This window comes from Setaria italica, chromosome IV, assembly GCF_000263155.2.
Source record: "Setaria italica strain Yugu1 chromosome IV, Setaria_italica_v2.0, whole genome shotgun sequence".
NCBI lineage: Eukaryota > Viridiplantae > Streptophyta > Magnoliopsida > Poales > Poaceae > Setaria > Setaria italica.
The window spans coordinates 32,043,514-32,057,036 of record NC_028453.1 but is presented as its reverse complement, the minus strand read 5'-3'; the positions used below and the strand labels follow the sequence as shown (position 1 = coordinate 32,057,036).

At 41.1% G+C, this 13,523-nt stretch overlaps 2 protein-coding genes across 3 annotated transcripts; both read right to left on the bottom strand.

The window, feature by feature from the left end:
• Positions 1 to 337: 337 nt before the first annotated feature.
• Positions 338 to 7,651, bottom strand: LOC101762302 (PX domain-containing protein EREL1). 2 transcript variants are annotated; one of them, XM_004965707.3, is made up of 10 exons: positions 7,308 to 7,651; positions 6,148 to 6,276; positions 5,563 to 5,661; positions 4,721 to 4,813; positions 4,491 to 4,599; positions 3,705 to 4,381; positions 3,312 to 3,476; positions 2,986 to 3,228; positions 1,818 to 2,036; positions 338 to 948 (listed from the first exon to the last, which is right to left on the bottom strand). In XM_004965707.3, exons 1-10 carry the CDS (start codon positions 7,431 to 7,433, stop codon positions 670 to 672), a joined length of 2,139 nt encoding a protein of 712 aa, XP_004965764.1. In that variant the 5' UTR covers positions 7,434 to 7,651; the 3' UTR covers positions 338 to 669. The 2 variants fall into 2 exon arrangements, with proteins under 2 accessions (XP_004965764.1, XP_004965765.1); XM_004965708.3 differs by having other exon boundaries at positions 3,321 to 3,476.
• Positions 7,652 to 9,194: 1,543 nt separating this feature from the next.
• Positions 9,195 to 13,045, bottom strand: LOC101761880 (proteasome subunit beta type-3). The gene is made up of 7 exons (XM_004965706.4): positions 12,833 to 13,045; positions 12,559 to 12,740; positions 12,363 to 12,470; positions 11,117 to 11,206; positions 10,016 to 10,100; positions 9,722 to 9,816; positions 9,195 to 9,508 (listed from the first exon to the last, which is right to left on the bottom strand). Exons 1-7 carry the CDS (start codon positions 12,836 to 12,838, stop codon positions 9,460 to 9,462), a joined length of 615 nt encoding a protein of 204 aa, XP_004965763.1. The 5' UTR covers positions 12,839 to 13,045; the 3' UTR covers positions 9,195 to 9,459.
• Between the last annotated feature and the right edge of the window lie 478 nt (positions 13,046 to 13,523).

Genomic DNA, 13,523 nt, shown 5'->3' with positions numbered 1-13,523 from the left:
TGAAATTAAAAACTAATTGCACAGTTTTGTTGTACGAATCTTTTAAGCCTAATTAGTCAATGTTTGGACAATAATTCACAAATACAAACGAAACGCTACAGTGTGCTACAGTGCTATAACAGTAATTTGGCACCTCCCAACTTTAGCAACTAAAGCCTAGGCTGAGTTGCGATTCTTAGAAACAGCCAAATATGGAGCCGCGTCTGCACGACACGCGTCCCATTTTTCCCGTGGAGTGCGGGCGTGAGAGCGAAGGGGAGGGGCTTTTAATCAAGCTGATACAGATCAAGCTGATACCCAAGCTGATACAGACATCACCAGCTTTTAATTACATATATGGTGCAAAAATGGGGAATCTTTATGTTCTCCATCAGCCTCGCCCCAGTTGCGAGCTTTCTCGATAGCTCAGCAAGCTTGCTGACCTCGGCCCCTCGCAACACGAATGCGAGGTGACAATCCAGCCAAATATGCTAATCCTCCGTGATTTCCATGTAAATAAACAATCGTACAACAGCAAGACAGGCTTCCAGGCTCCCCGCATGGAGGGAAAGTTTTATCCTGAGGCTGCTCCAGCACTATAGGAATGCTCATCACTATAACTTTGGTCAAGCCGCATAAGGTTTCAGGATCTAATTCACAAGAATATACATCGGTGAAGTTCTCATGATCTCATCTGTCTAACAACCAGTTGAGGACGGTCCTCTTAGGGAGAACTTCACCACTACCTTCTCTCTCTGGCTTCACGGCAGTATTTACAGCGTTGCGGATGACAGCATTGAGACGCATCCTTAACTGTGCATTATCGATAAGCAGATCAGACAGCATTTTAGTTGTATCTTCATCAGTAACACTTGCATCTTCGCTGCCCATAGTTAATGAGGATATACTATCAGAATTGTCACCATCATCAGAAGAGCCTTGTTCATCTTCTCGTGCTAGAAGTTGAGCCTGGAGGAATCAATGCAGAGCATAGATTAGCGCACATGTAATAACCCCATTGGAGTGAATAGAAAGTAAATTTAAAAACTGATGTTGAGTGCAGACCCCATGAAATTTATTTTCAGGAGTGAACAAAATTCTACACCTTAAATAAAACGACTCGAGGATCCAGGTAAATATTATTATATGTGGCTCAAACTCCGAACTCAGAACCCAAGAGAAACTAGCTTCTACTGCTGCTTCTATAAAGAGACCATTGTTACATAATTCCAAACCTGAGTTACTCAGAGTGTAAACCTTTGTTGAAGAACTAGATTTGGTGAACTTCATCTTAATAATTCTAAAGCTAGGACTAGGATATTGGTAGGAACATTACATTATCCAACTTCACCTAGCTACACCCAGTTTTAAAACACTGTAAACAATCTTAGCTTCAAAAATACTACACCCAGTTTTAAAACACTGTAAACAATCTTAGCTTCAAAAATAATGCAGAAACTAAGCTACGAGTATTTCACAAGAAAGAGGGACAAATGGAGGGAGAGAGTTCAGGATCTTCTAAATGCTGAAGTAAGGGAACATTGCAGTAATATTCCAAATGACAACAAAAACTGAGCTACATAATCGTGTCTCCCTGTTACTATTTTAGGATAATATATCACAATTCTCATATTTTTGAATCGCATTCTACTTTCGATAGGGGGGAAATCTTTTTTTCTTATTTTGAAGAAAAAGAAAACATAACTTTGGTTGCTATCTAAGAATATAAAACTAGGATTTGGCCAAGCAGGCCCAGGTAATAAATGACATTAGTCTAACATACCATTTAAAACAGGAAATAAATGACATTAGTCTACCATAACATTTATAAAATTTACCTCTGCAACGAGTAGCCGTATTCTATTGTCTGATGTTGCCAGAAGATCTAGTGCATCAGGCAAGGACGATGGATCAACAGTAAAGTTGTCTTGTTCTTCTGCTAGAAATTTAGCACTACATTCTTGTAGACGCTCACGCAGCAGTCTGCACTCGTGAAGAATTTTTTCTCGGGATAACCTCAAGCGTGTTGACCGCTGCTTCTCTCTATTAACAACCCTCTGGAACCCAAAAAAGGTACAATTAAAGACATTAAAAACTGAATGCAAAAAATGAAATTACAGAGATGCAAACGCACAGAAGCTTGGATTTAAGGAAAACCAAAATAAAATCATAACAATTAATTGATTTGAGATGTTAGCATGCATAAAAAGACTCGTCCCCTTTCTCCAGCTCATGAACTTAAGTAAATAAAGAAGCAGCATTGAAGTCGAATTCCCAGAAATCAGGCACATACAAGGAGAAATCCTTTTAGATCATAGCTTTATCCATCAAAGCTTGAGAAGAGGAATCGCATGGAGATAACAAAATAAAACAAAGTGTCCGTGCATGTGTTGATCTTAAGAACAATCACATCCTATTAGACATGTATGCATGTATCTGTACACATGTATATACACGTTGTACACTTGTACATCAAGCCATATCTAATACAGCCTTTACTACTCTTCCTACCTTGATAGAACAATTTTATCCATCCAAGTTTGACAAAAACGAAACACATAGAGATAAAAAAAAAGGCTCATGTGTACGTTGATCAAGATAATCATATTCTTTAATGCTAGATCATCTTATCAGCTAGCATGCATAATGTTTTATGATAGTCTTCCCAAATCAGATGAACTGTAGGATGAATCCATGTGTAGTGGAAAGGCAAAAGGCCAGGATGTTTTGCATCTACTAGCTTTGTGGGTGTAACAGCTTGAAAAGGTCACCAAGCTTAAACAGCAACAGTTCTATAGGATTAAGTTAAGTTCCAGGGTTTCAAGGGTAGGTGGCATGCAGGATACACAAGTGAAAGGAAGGGCAGTTAGCCACATTGGTCCAGCAAACCATTAATAATGTTGAATATGCTGTCAGAAGAGCAAACAGGTATTGCTAGAAAACAAGCAATGACATTGCTACAACTATGTTAGAGGGTTATCATTTAGGAACTAGGTGTCACTATACCTCTAAATCAGTCTTCTCCTCAATATACTGATGCAGCACTTTCTTCATCTCTTTTTGGGAGTTTCTAAGAGACTTGACCTCTTTGACAAGAACCTTTATATCTGCTTTAGACTTTGCCTCAACTTCTCCAAGATGCTGTTTCAAACTCTCAACTTCTTTTTGTTTCATTTCTAATTCTTCAAGTAGTGTTTCATTTTCACCGCTAGAAGATGTTTTCTCTGACTCTACACGAGTTTTCTCATTCTGCACATTATAGCGTGAGACAATCAGTACTTTCATATGGCTAATAAAATAACCAGGCCACAAGAACAGCGAAGAAAACTGACTTGTTCAACCTTCAGGTTTGACTCCATCTCAGAGTACTTCCTGCGAAGCTCATCCATATCCCATTGCATCTGTGTAATCCTCTCTCTTTCGGCCAGGATAGCTTGCTGCAGTGTCTCTCTACCTTTTTGCTTTGTGGCTTCCAATTCAACCTCCAAATCTTTAACCTACATCCGAAATCATAAATACCAAACAGAGTGCCTAGAATCCACAGAATGGTTGATGCACAGAAATAATGAATTGAATACTAAGAATGCACAAAAGTAATGAAGCCATACAATCTTATTCAACATGAAAACTGAAAGCGCATTTTGTTTTTAAGCATGAACCTGTAATACTAAGTAGAGCTAGATGCACGCAAATCATAAAGCAACGAATAATATGAAAAGCCATACCTTTGTCGTAAGATACTCTTTGACAGCTGCTTCTTGATTTAGTCGTGCTATGAGATCCTCCATATCAGTTTTTGCTGTCCCTATTCTTCGTTGCATGGTGATCAAAAGTCTAGACAACTTCTGTTTTTGATCATTTGGAAGGATGACTTGCGCATCCACATCATACAAAAGCTGCATATCTAAACCAGTAAGATGCTCTGTTTGACTAATATGTGCGTCCATGGCACTTGGTAGATCCACAGGACCATCCCATAGGGAGCTATTGGCCCCTGGAACAGATAATTCACTTCCTCTTAAAGAGCTCAAATCACTCCCAATACTTTCAGCAGAGTCCTTGCGAGCATGGCCAGGATTAGAATCATGAGCCTCTTCAGAAACAACTCCCCTGTAAGATGATGCCAAACCATTTCTACCATCATGTTCCAAAAAATTAAGGCTCCCTTTCCTGTGATTCGAGACACTACTAACATGATCATCGGACTGATCTAAGATAGCTTCTCCCAGCACACCATTGCCAGTTGCTCCTGTCAGACTGCTACCACGAGTAAGCACTTCGTTTATTTGATTGGACTCAGCAAGAGAACCAGAAGCAGGTCCATCAGGATGTGGAGAAGAGTCAGTACTACTTTTTGCAGAAGAACCTGCTTCAGAAGGACGTCCATTCCGGTCTTGGAAATCTAAATGTAGTACAACATTATAATTAAATTCGCTGCTAATATGTTCAATGTGCAATTAAGACAATAAATAATTTACAGTTAGGGAAAATATAAACCAAATAGCACATACATGAACGTGCAGCAGCTTCAAGTTCAAGAAAAGCAGCAACAGGAGCACTTCTGGACAAGTCGATGTCAGAAAGTAACTTTTGCATCCACTCCTCCAATGCATGCCTTCTCTGCAATCAGAACAGTTTGAGAACACAAAGTCTAAGAAGTGAAATAGTGAACTACTTAACATATAGCATCCAGGTGACATAGGGAAAATTAGGTAGTATATCGAGTCAAGATACATCTTACCTCTTCTAGAAGCAACCTGCTTGAATTTATTCTCAAGAAAGCATGCTTCGGAGGAGCCAATGGGACATCTTTTCTGGGAAACGCACTCTTAAGCTGCAGAACGGGAGAATTTTAGTATGAGAAAGAAAATACTGAACTTAAAAGAAATCACATGATTACAAATATATCAAGAGCTAATGAATATCATATTCAAGAAACCATCAAGTTCTCCATCAAAACAAAATGACAGAAAATGACCTAACATATCAACATCAGAACAATGTATCCATCATTTTTCTAAGGTCAGCAAGGACGATTGTTCGAACTAGCACTAGTACAGACTTGCAACTTGTAAGAGCATTGTAGCAGAAAGTGTTTGAAAATGAACAGCACATATCTATGTGATGCACCGCAACAAGTAGAAACATCAGTAAGTTTGTGAGGTGCATATTCAATTCATTATCAACAAAACTAGTTACATTTAACTACACTGATTCTTACAGGACTTTCTAAAACTTGCTTAAGTAAAGTGCATCGACACAATTGGTTACTTAGAGCTACACATTGATTCTTCATGCTGATCACATTCTAAAACTTAATATCAGCCTGAGTAGCTTGCCAGGTTAGTTGTGATAAAAAAACATTGTTCTTTTTCAAAAGGAGGATGTCTTTTTGTCAAAAGAGACACTATTCAAGACTTGTTTCAGTAAATTATTCCTTGGTCAACATCTTTTAACCCATAGATCAACTGCATAGCAATAGTTATTATCGGTAAGTAATAATGGTACCCTCAGATAATGTGAACAACAAATGGCAATAATTGGAATATTTGAAACAACATGAGAACAAGTGCCTCAACTTACATCAGAAGATAACTTCAGAAAGTCACTAAACCTTCTGAGAATTCCGTGGCTAGAGCTAAAGCCTTCTGGAGATTGTATACCGACATGTATCCTGTAAAACTGTCCTTTATGGGCATTAAAGAGAGATACATAAAAACAAGAATGGCAAGGTTTAGATAAATCAAGAGTCAAGATTTCCACAACATACAAATGATAAGTGCCATTTTCCTGTTGATTGCAACTAATCACATCACAGAAAATGAAAAGGAATAGGCAATGCAATACCTTAGAAACACCTAAGTTCCAAAATGTAGTTGATAACATATTAAGATGTCTAAAAGTTGTAAATGGAGACAACCTTAAAAGAAAAAACAGTTTTTGGCTTATAAATAGTGAATATTTTCTTTTCTCAATTTTCCATTGGTTCATAAAAGTTTTTTGTGACACACTTCTAGCTTATTTTATTGTATAACAAGGACAATCCCTGAAACATGCCATTTTCCAATTGGCAGATGGAATGCAACTAAATTGAGTGTATTCAAGTCATTTACGGCATGCATTGATACAAATAGAGAAATAAGAACCTACAAGGTAAACAGTACTTACAACGACAGATTTCAAAAAGCTGTCAGCGGTCACACCAGCTTCAGGTGTTTGAGTGATCCAAGAAGGTATCATAACACAGTAACTCCAGCCTGTTTGAGGGTTATGTGGCCATACCGTGTTCCTTCCCTCCTGTATGAAGTCAATAGGCAACAAGCCTGTGAGAAGCGTCAACCAACAGATAGTTTCAGAGCATTGTGCTGAAACCAATAATATAGTAGAAGAAATGTTTCTTGATGGAACCCTTTAGAACATGGACACTTTTACATGGAAACTCTGCCGCAGTTTACAGCTTTACGCATTAGTGAATTTTCCTCACCAAGCATACAGAATTGTATCAGGCAAAAGTGTGTTAAAGGTGCCACTGATCATACTAACTAGAAACCTTAATAACTGACACAACTTAGGCCGAAATTTAAATCATGCATTAACGCTGGAACCAGCTAAATTACAAATGCCACCTATGTTCCTGGTAAGCTAAGCTACAGACCCTTCACTCAGACTCTGCAGAAGACTACTACTGACTAGCAAGGAAATCAATCTTTTGAAGATGGAGTACATTCTGATTTTTCCAATCCCAGTCTCAGCAAAAGCACACCATGAAACACATAATCTACTCCTCCTTACAAGAGAAACATAATCCAAAACCCTAGTCAATTGAGCAGACGTGAAATTGACTCATCCAATCCCACACAGTAAAATGATGCGGCGAGCGGTCTACTCCATGCAAGTGGAGAACGAGAAATCCAAAACCCTAATGAAAGGAAAGCTCTAAGCTACTGAATCAGCAACCAAGCAGCGTGGGGCTCTACTCGGCGAATTCTACTGCAGATCCCGACCCGCACATTTAATACCTGGACACAGGCAGCAACATACAAGTACGCGCAACGCAGCTGCAGCGAAATCCTAACTCGAAACCGCCTGCCGCATCGAATGATCGACAACCCCCAAGCAGACAAAACACACCTACATCCCGCGGAAATCGAGCAAAGCAGCACCAAATCCAGCCCGGAAGCGGGATCACCGGCCCCCCAGCAGCGCAGCCGGCGGGAACCGCATCTGCCTCCGAGATCAGAGCGGGAGCCGGATCGCGCCGGGGCGGGGCAGCGTGACGGGGTTGAGAGCAGGAGATGCGAGAGGGGGATCGCGGTGGGGGCGCTTACCCATCTCTTCGGGGGAGGGCTCCAGTCCATGCCGAGCGGCAGCGGCGAGGTGCCGTCGTGGCGGTGCTTCGGGGGGCTGGGGACCTTCCTCCGCGCCCTCGCCGCCGACGACGACGGCGTCGCCATCGCCGCCGCACCGGATGGAACGGCGGCGGCGGTGGAGATGGTGGGATCGGAGCGGGCGAATCTGCCGAGGCGTTGCGCCGACGATTCCTAACTTTCCCACTAGTGCTGGAGGGAGATTAGAGGCAGCCCGAGGAGGCGAGGGGGAGCTGAGGCGGACGCGGTGGCGGACGGACGCTCCCGCGGTCGCATCTAACTGTCAACGCCAGGCAAAGGAAGCGTCCGCCCCGTCCCGTCCCTTCCACGGTTGTTCCCACCGCCGTGTGTGTGCTGAACTGCTGATTGCCTTGGCCAGTTCAAAATAACTTCAAATGTATTACTATTTTTTTATCAAAATTTATATTTTACAAATTTTAAAAATAATGTTAAAATCATCTCCCGCTCATACTCATGAATCAAATAGATAATCAACTACTAATTAGGTTTGTCAAACTCCCAGCTTATCAGCAAGCAGATTCTCTCGACAACAGATTCTCTAATCCAAATTTTCAAACAATCAATTAATCAATTCTCAGATAAGCTCAAACAAACATGGTCAATGGCTTGATGGTGGAGCGGTCGGTGCAGCGGTTTGGTTTGATTGGATTTGGATCTCTCAGGCTCTCAGCCTATGAATCGATTCTTAAATAAGCTCAAACAAACAGGGACAATGATGTTGGTCGTGGAGTGGTGCGGCAGTTTGGATTTGATCTCTCGACCCATGATTTGAGTCAGATAATTAGATTGCTATGCTTGTTATCGCCAACGATTTGAGTTAGATAATTAGATTGCTATGCTTGTTATCGCCCGTTTGTAATTTGTTACTAATATAATCCTCTGATTATTGTCACATGGATTCAAAAAATAGTTATCATTATTTTCGTGTGATCTTATTGTCCTTGTCTCTCGAAGCACCGTTCACACATCCATCTGAGGCACTAATTAAATTGTTTCTCTAGGCAATATAAGTTAAGAAATGTCGAATTAAGTTGTTTCTCTAGGCAATATAAGTTAAGAAATGTTTGTTTAAGCCGCAGCTTTTGAACTTTTCTAAAAAGCTGTTGCTGCCTTTTTATTTTGAAAAGTTAATACTAGCTTTTAGAAAATATATTTAGCTTCTTGAGCTTTCCAAGTTTTCGTATAAATTTAACTTTTCCGAGCTTCCAGCTTTCCAGAAGCTACATGAGAAATTCACTGTTTGTTTGAGCTTCTAACTTTTCACATTGAAAATCTGCTAGGAAGCTTAAACAAACAGACCATTAGTATTCAAGAAGTATTTGAGTAATAATAAGATAACAGATGGCTAATTATTACCCAAAAGAAATGCATTACGTATGCAACTTTCATAAAGGGTCAGTTTGACCAAGTTTCGTCAGCTCCGGCTCCGACCACTGTAGGTGGCAGAGGTGTTAGGGGAGGGAGCCGAAGCCGGTGGAGTCACAATTTGTGGCTCTACCAGCTCCTCCGGCAGCTACGAGGGGGAGGAGGAAAGAGAGAAAAGAACCCCCAGCATGTGTACAATGTGACCCGTCTAAAGGAGCCGGAGCCAGGAGGAGCTCCTCCAAACGTGCCTAAAATGTGCTTTTATGTTAAACAAACGCATCACCCTTTTCCATTGAAAGAAGAGAAACGCATCACGTATGCATCTTCAGTGGAGATGAAATTGCTCGAGGCATGCATGTTAGTGAAGCAGCCAGTAGCGTATGTTTACTTTATAAGTCAATTTGCACAATCCTATGTTAATCTTGGGGACACAGCCGTTCAGTCAACAGTCTGGTACTCTGGTGATTTCTGCCAAGAATATATTCCTCCAGCCAGAATATAAGTATCGATTCAGTATTCCACCATTAAGCTCAAATGCACCATGCATGAACGGCACAAGTCTCGCCAAACAAAGATAGTGGGGTAAAGAAAACAAACGTTCCCTCTCAGAGAATGCAACATCAACTGTCATGATACAGTGTTACTTCAGAATCCAAACACAACACTCCGGAGGTAACATTCCGGCATCAAAGCATCGGAAAGCAGCTAAGAATTCTATGGTGCTGATTTAGTCCATCCTGCCCTTCACAACATGTTCTCTCACTTCAGTCGGTGTTCTGCACCCAGATGCGCAACATGTAAGTTAGTAGATGATCGATAATCAAGCACATGAAGTAGATCGATTCAGACATTATTTCCCTGATACAATTAATTCCAAATGCCTTGCTCCTTACTATCAATTTCTTTAGAGACATGGTGGATATCACTAGAGTCGTGCTAGTTTCTTGATGCATAAGCTGGTAACAGAAAGTTCATTAAACTGAACTTACACGATCACAACGTAGCCTCCCCACCCGCTAAGGCAGTCACGGTCTACAGATGACATCAGTGCTTGAGATACAGTCTCGAAGAGTTCGTCAGGTTCCTATGTCATGAAAAATAACAAGATGTCGTTCAACTTTGCTCAAAATAATAACAGAACAAACTGAAGCAACAGTACAGCCCAAGAAAAGAAACTTCACAAAACATGGCAGACCCAAAACAAAAGTGAAAGTATGTTGTATGGTGTATGCCATGGCTTCTTCTCAAGAAGACAGGTTGATAAAGCATATCAAAGAGCATACCATGTTTGGCTTGTACATGGATTCACAAGCACCATACAAAGATTCTGATGCTGTCCCAGAAACAACAAAATCCTTGGCTAGTTCCCTGCGTAGGAAGATACATCTTCAATCAGTTCACTAGAACACAGCAGTGACAGAGGCATAAAGGCGGAGATGAACAAGAGATATCAAATTTGGTGGACAAACAAATTATCATCAAGCGAACTTCCTCCGATTCCAAACATTGTTTTAGGATTTTTAGACTTTTAGTTGGTTGGACTTCTTTAACTTGTCCATTACTAAATACAAAGTTACATAGATTGACAAAAAGATGGTAGATGTTACTGATTCGTTGTAGAAATTACTTTCATAGTAACTTGCTGTAATTTAAATAGTACTACTTTTATACCAGGGAGTGTCTATGATCATGGAAATAGTTCGATAGTCAAAGTGTCATATTAGATACAGTCTCGATGTCCTAAATGACATTTGAAACCAGATATGATTTGAGGAGAAAGTTCCAATACTCAGATTATCAATAGATTTTTTGTCTGAAAATTTTGTGACCAAAACAATGCATTCATTGACAAGATACACGTTGTGTGGGTTGCATTCATGTGCGTCAAGAGGGAGAATCAAATGAACAATATTGAACAATCAGAATTATATCTTAGCAAAGCCTTTTCTTTTTGCTAAATAGCATGTTATATTTTCTTGCCCTAATTATTGTGAAATCTGTACCCAGGTGAACAAGAAATTAAATAGGCTTATCAACACAGTAAAATGGATGCAGATGATAAGCAGAGGGGATTTTTCATTCCATAGCATTGAGAAATTTTCACATTCCTTTGGTGCCACTACTTGTTTGGATATTGGTCTTATGCCACTGGTTCGAACTTCTAGCATGGTTGTTAGTGCCATTTTCAGGACAACAATTAGTTTTAAGAACAACTTCTACAGATCAGTGGCATTTCCAGGATAACTTTCATGACTAGTGGCATGAGATGATGAGACTCATTAGCCAAAAAATGACTTCATTAGTACCATAAAATGCAATTTTCCAAGCAGAAAATAAACCAAGCACTTATTCAAAAAGTTAAAACAACGTAAACAGATACCTACTTTGCACCAAGGCAGTCCATGGTACAAATAAACGGCTCGTTGTCTTCTCCAAGTCCAGCAATGACTGGCTGGCACAAATATGGCCCAAATCTGAAAGTTTCATGTGGCATGATAAAAATTAGATGAATATTGCCAAGTGCTGTAAGTCAGTATCAATACTGGAACTCAAAAACTAATTTATGACCAACTACGAATTAAAAGGCTTGAAAACCGGTGCTTATCAATCAGAATCTTCGTAAATACGAGCATACCTACCCTAGTTCCTCAGATAATGATATTCACCTTCCTCCTTGAAGAAGAAAAAACTTTGCAACATATCATCCTAGTTGTAATAAGGCTTCTTTAAAATTATCTACAAGGTTGGTTTATGTTCAGCTAATTCACTAATAGAAAATAGACAACTCATAGCTTGACCATAACAAGCATACAAAGTATATCTGAAGTACTCTCTTAGTGGAGTGACAAGTCTAGACAAAATTTTATATATGCATCTAGCGTCAAAGTTCTTTATCCCAAAACACCAATATAGTATGGTGTTGAATATTCTCACCAATTACAAAAAACTAATATCTTCTGCACAGAAAAATATGTACTTATTTATGGATCTAAATGAAACAACTGATGGTGACAACACGGATGTAGTTCATCGAAAGCACATTCAGCACAGAGCCACTAACCGTGCAACATACAGTGGTATAAAACTTTAGACATAACCCAACACTTTCATAGCATAAGTGCATAACAGTTAGTTACCCAGGTGCGGGAGCTGCTGGCCAGGGTACAAACCATGGTGGCACAAAAAAAAAGGCCCCTCGCTGGCAAGCCCTAAGAAATAGTGGCAGGGCACCGGCCTGTAGTGCAGCCCTAATAGGGGTGAAGCCAAGGTTTGGGACCTTTCCTCAGTCGGACGAATTGCTTCTTCTTAGTGCAACACCGTGGGGCGGTCTTTCCCCACCGGCTGAATTTTTTAAAACTCTAGCATAAATTTGTGTGATCACAAAGCTTCACTTCCATCTGTTCCCAAAAGTACATATCAACATTAAAATCAATTTTCTTGTCTCCGATAGACCTTCCTATGACCAAACACTCAAGCAGCATCAACCTATATACTAACAGCCAACATATCCAGTAAATTTTTTCATGGATTGTCTCATGATCTGGCAGGGAACTAAAACAAAAACTACCAAGCAAGACCTATCCACTATCCTACGCAATTCCACTAAAATTGCGCTGGTAAAATTCTCACCTCTTCTCGTAAAGGAGCGCAGAGACGAGGCTGGCGAAGGTCTCGGGCTTCATGTCCCTCTCCTCCCGCAGCTGATACAGCTTGTGCCTAAACACCAGCCGCTGATACCTGCACAGGAACCCAAAACCCTAAGCCGCCGAACCAAAAACAATATCCCGTGGGGCGGGCGGGGGGAAATTCGGCAACCGCGACTCACAGCGTCTGGGCGTCTGTGCCGAGCCCCGAGAGGCCGATGTAGAGCTTGTCGTGGATCTTGAACACCCGCTGGAAGTCGGTCGCGATGGTCTGCAGCTGCACGCCCAGCCGCCGGTCGCTGGCGATCGCGAAGCAGTTCTTCCCCACCATCGCCATCACGGCGGACCCGTTGTACTCGAAGATCTGCGAGGGGCGGGGGCCGAACCCGTCAGGAATTCGAGATCCGGGGGGGGAGGGAGGAAGGCGCGGTGGGCGTGGGAGGGCGGGGCACTCACCGACATGGCCGGAGCTGCGGCGAGGTCGCGGAGGAGGGTCCGGAGGGATGCGTCGCCGTCGAGGAGAGGAGCGGAGCAGGGGTAGTAGCGATGGAGATGGGCTTATGATGGAGGCCGAGTTGGGCTTCTTGGTGAGCAAGAAGGTCCAGCGATGCCGAATCGCCGAGCCGGAGCCGTCCGAGTCCCGACCTCAGTTCGTGCGCGGATTGTGCTCTCCTGGGTCTGTATTCGAGTGAACGTTGACTTATAAACACTAAAGTTATCCAAAAACGGATTACTGCAAAATGATTCAAGCAAGTATACTATAAATTTTCCGATTGTATTCTCCCTACATCCTATATGTTTAAGAAAATTATGTACCTAGAAAAATCAAAACGATTAGTAGTTTGGATGGGGGGAGTAGTACCTAAAAATCTTTTTTTCCCAAACTAGCTCCAATTATTTTTCTTTTTTCTAGTTTGGCATGATTTGGTTCAAAATCTTTTTACCTTCACATAAGTTTTTCGAGTCAAATCAAGCCTACTCCCTTCGTTGATTATATTTGAAGTTATGATATGCGAAGAAGAAAGTGTGAAGATGACAGATTTCTTTTTTTAAAAAAGAAAGAGGGTCATAGATATGTCCAATTCATAGTTTAGAGGTTATGTTTTTCATTTCATGTGATCTAGCCTTATAATTGACCACAAGAGGA

What these genes read in the sequence shown, in the direction of transcription:
- LOC101762302 (XM_004965707.3), bottom strand. Translation starts at nt 7,433, where the DNA reads ATGGCGACGCCGTCGTCGTCGGCGGCGAGGGCGCGGAGGAAGGTCCCC. An exon ending in TGAAGCTGCTGCACGTTCAT is followed by an intron (nt 4,382 to 4,490) that starts GTATGTGCTATT and finishes TACTACATTTAG; the next exon opens with ATTTCCAAGACCGGAATGGA. An exon ending in AAGAGTATCTTACGACAAAG is followed by an intron (nt 3,477 to 3,704) that starts GTATGGCTTTTC and finishes TTTCGGATGTAG; the next exon opens with GTTAAAGATTTGGAGGTTGA.
- LOC101761880 (XM_004965706.4), bottom strand. An exon ending in GCGCTCCTTTACGAGAAGAG is followed by an intron (nt 11,207 to 12,362) that starts GTGAGAATTTTA and finishes TGAAACTTTCAG; the next exon opens with ATTTGGGCCATATTTGTGCC. An exon ending in CCATGTACAAGCCAAACATG is followed by an intron (nt 9,817 to 10,015) that starts GTATGCTCTTTG and finishes TTCATGACATAG; the next exon opens with GAACCTGACGAACTCTTCGA.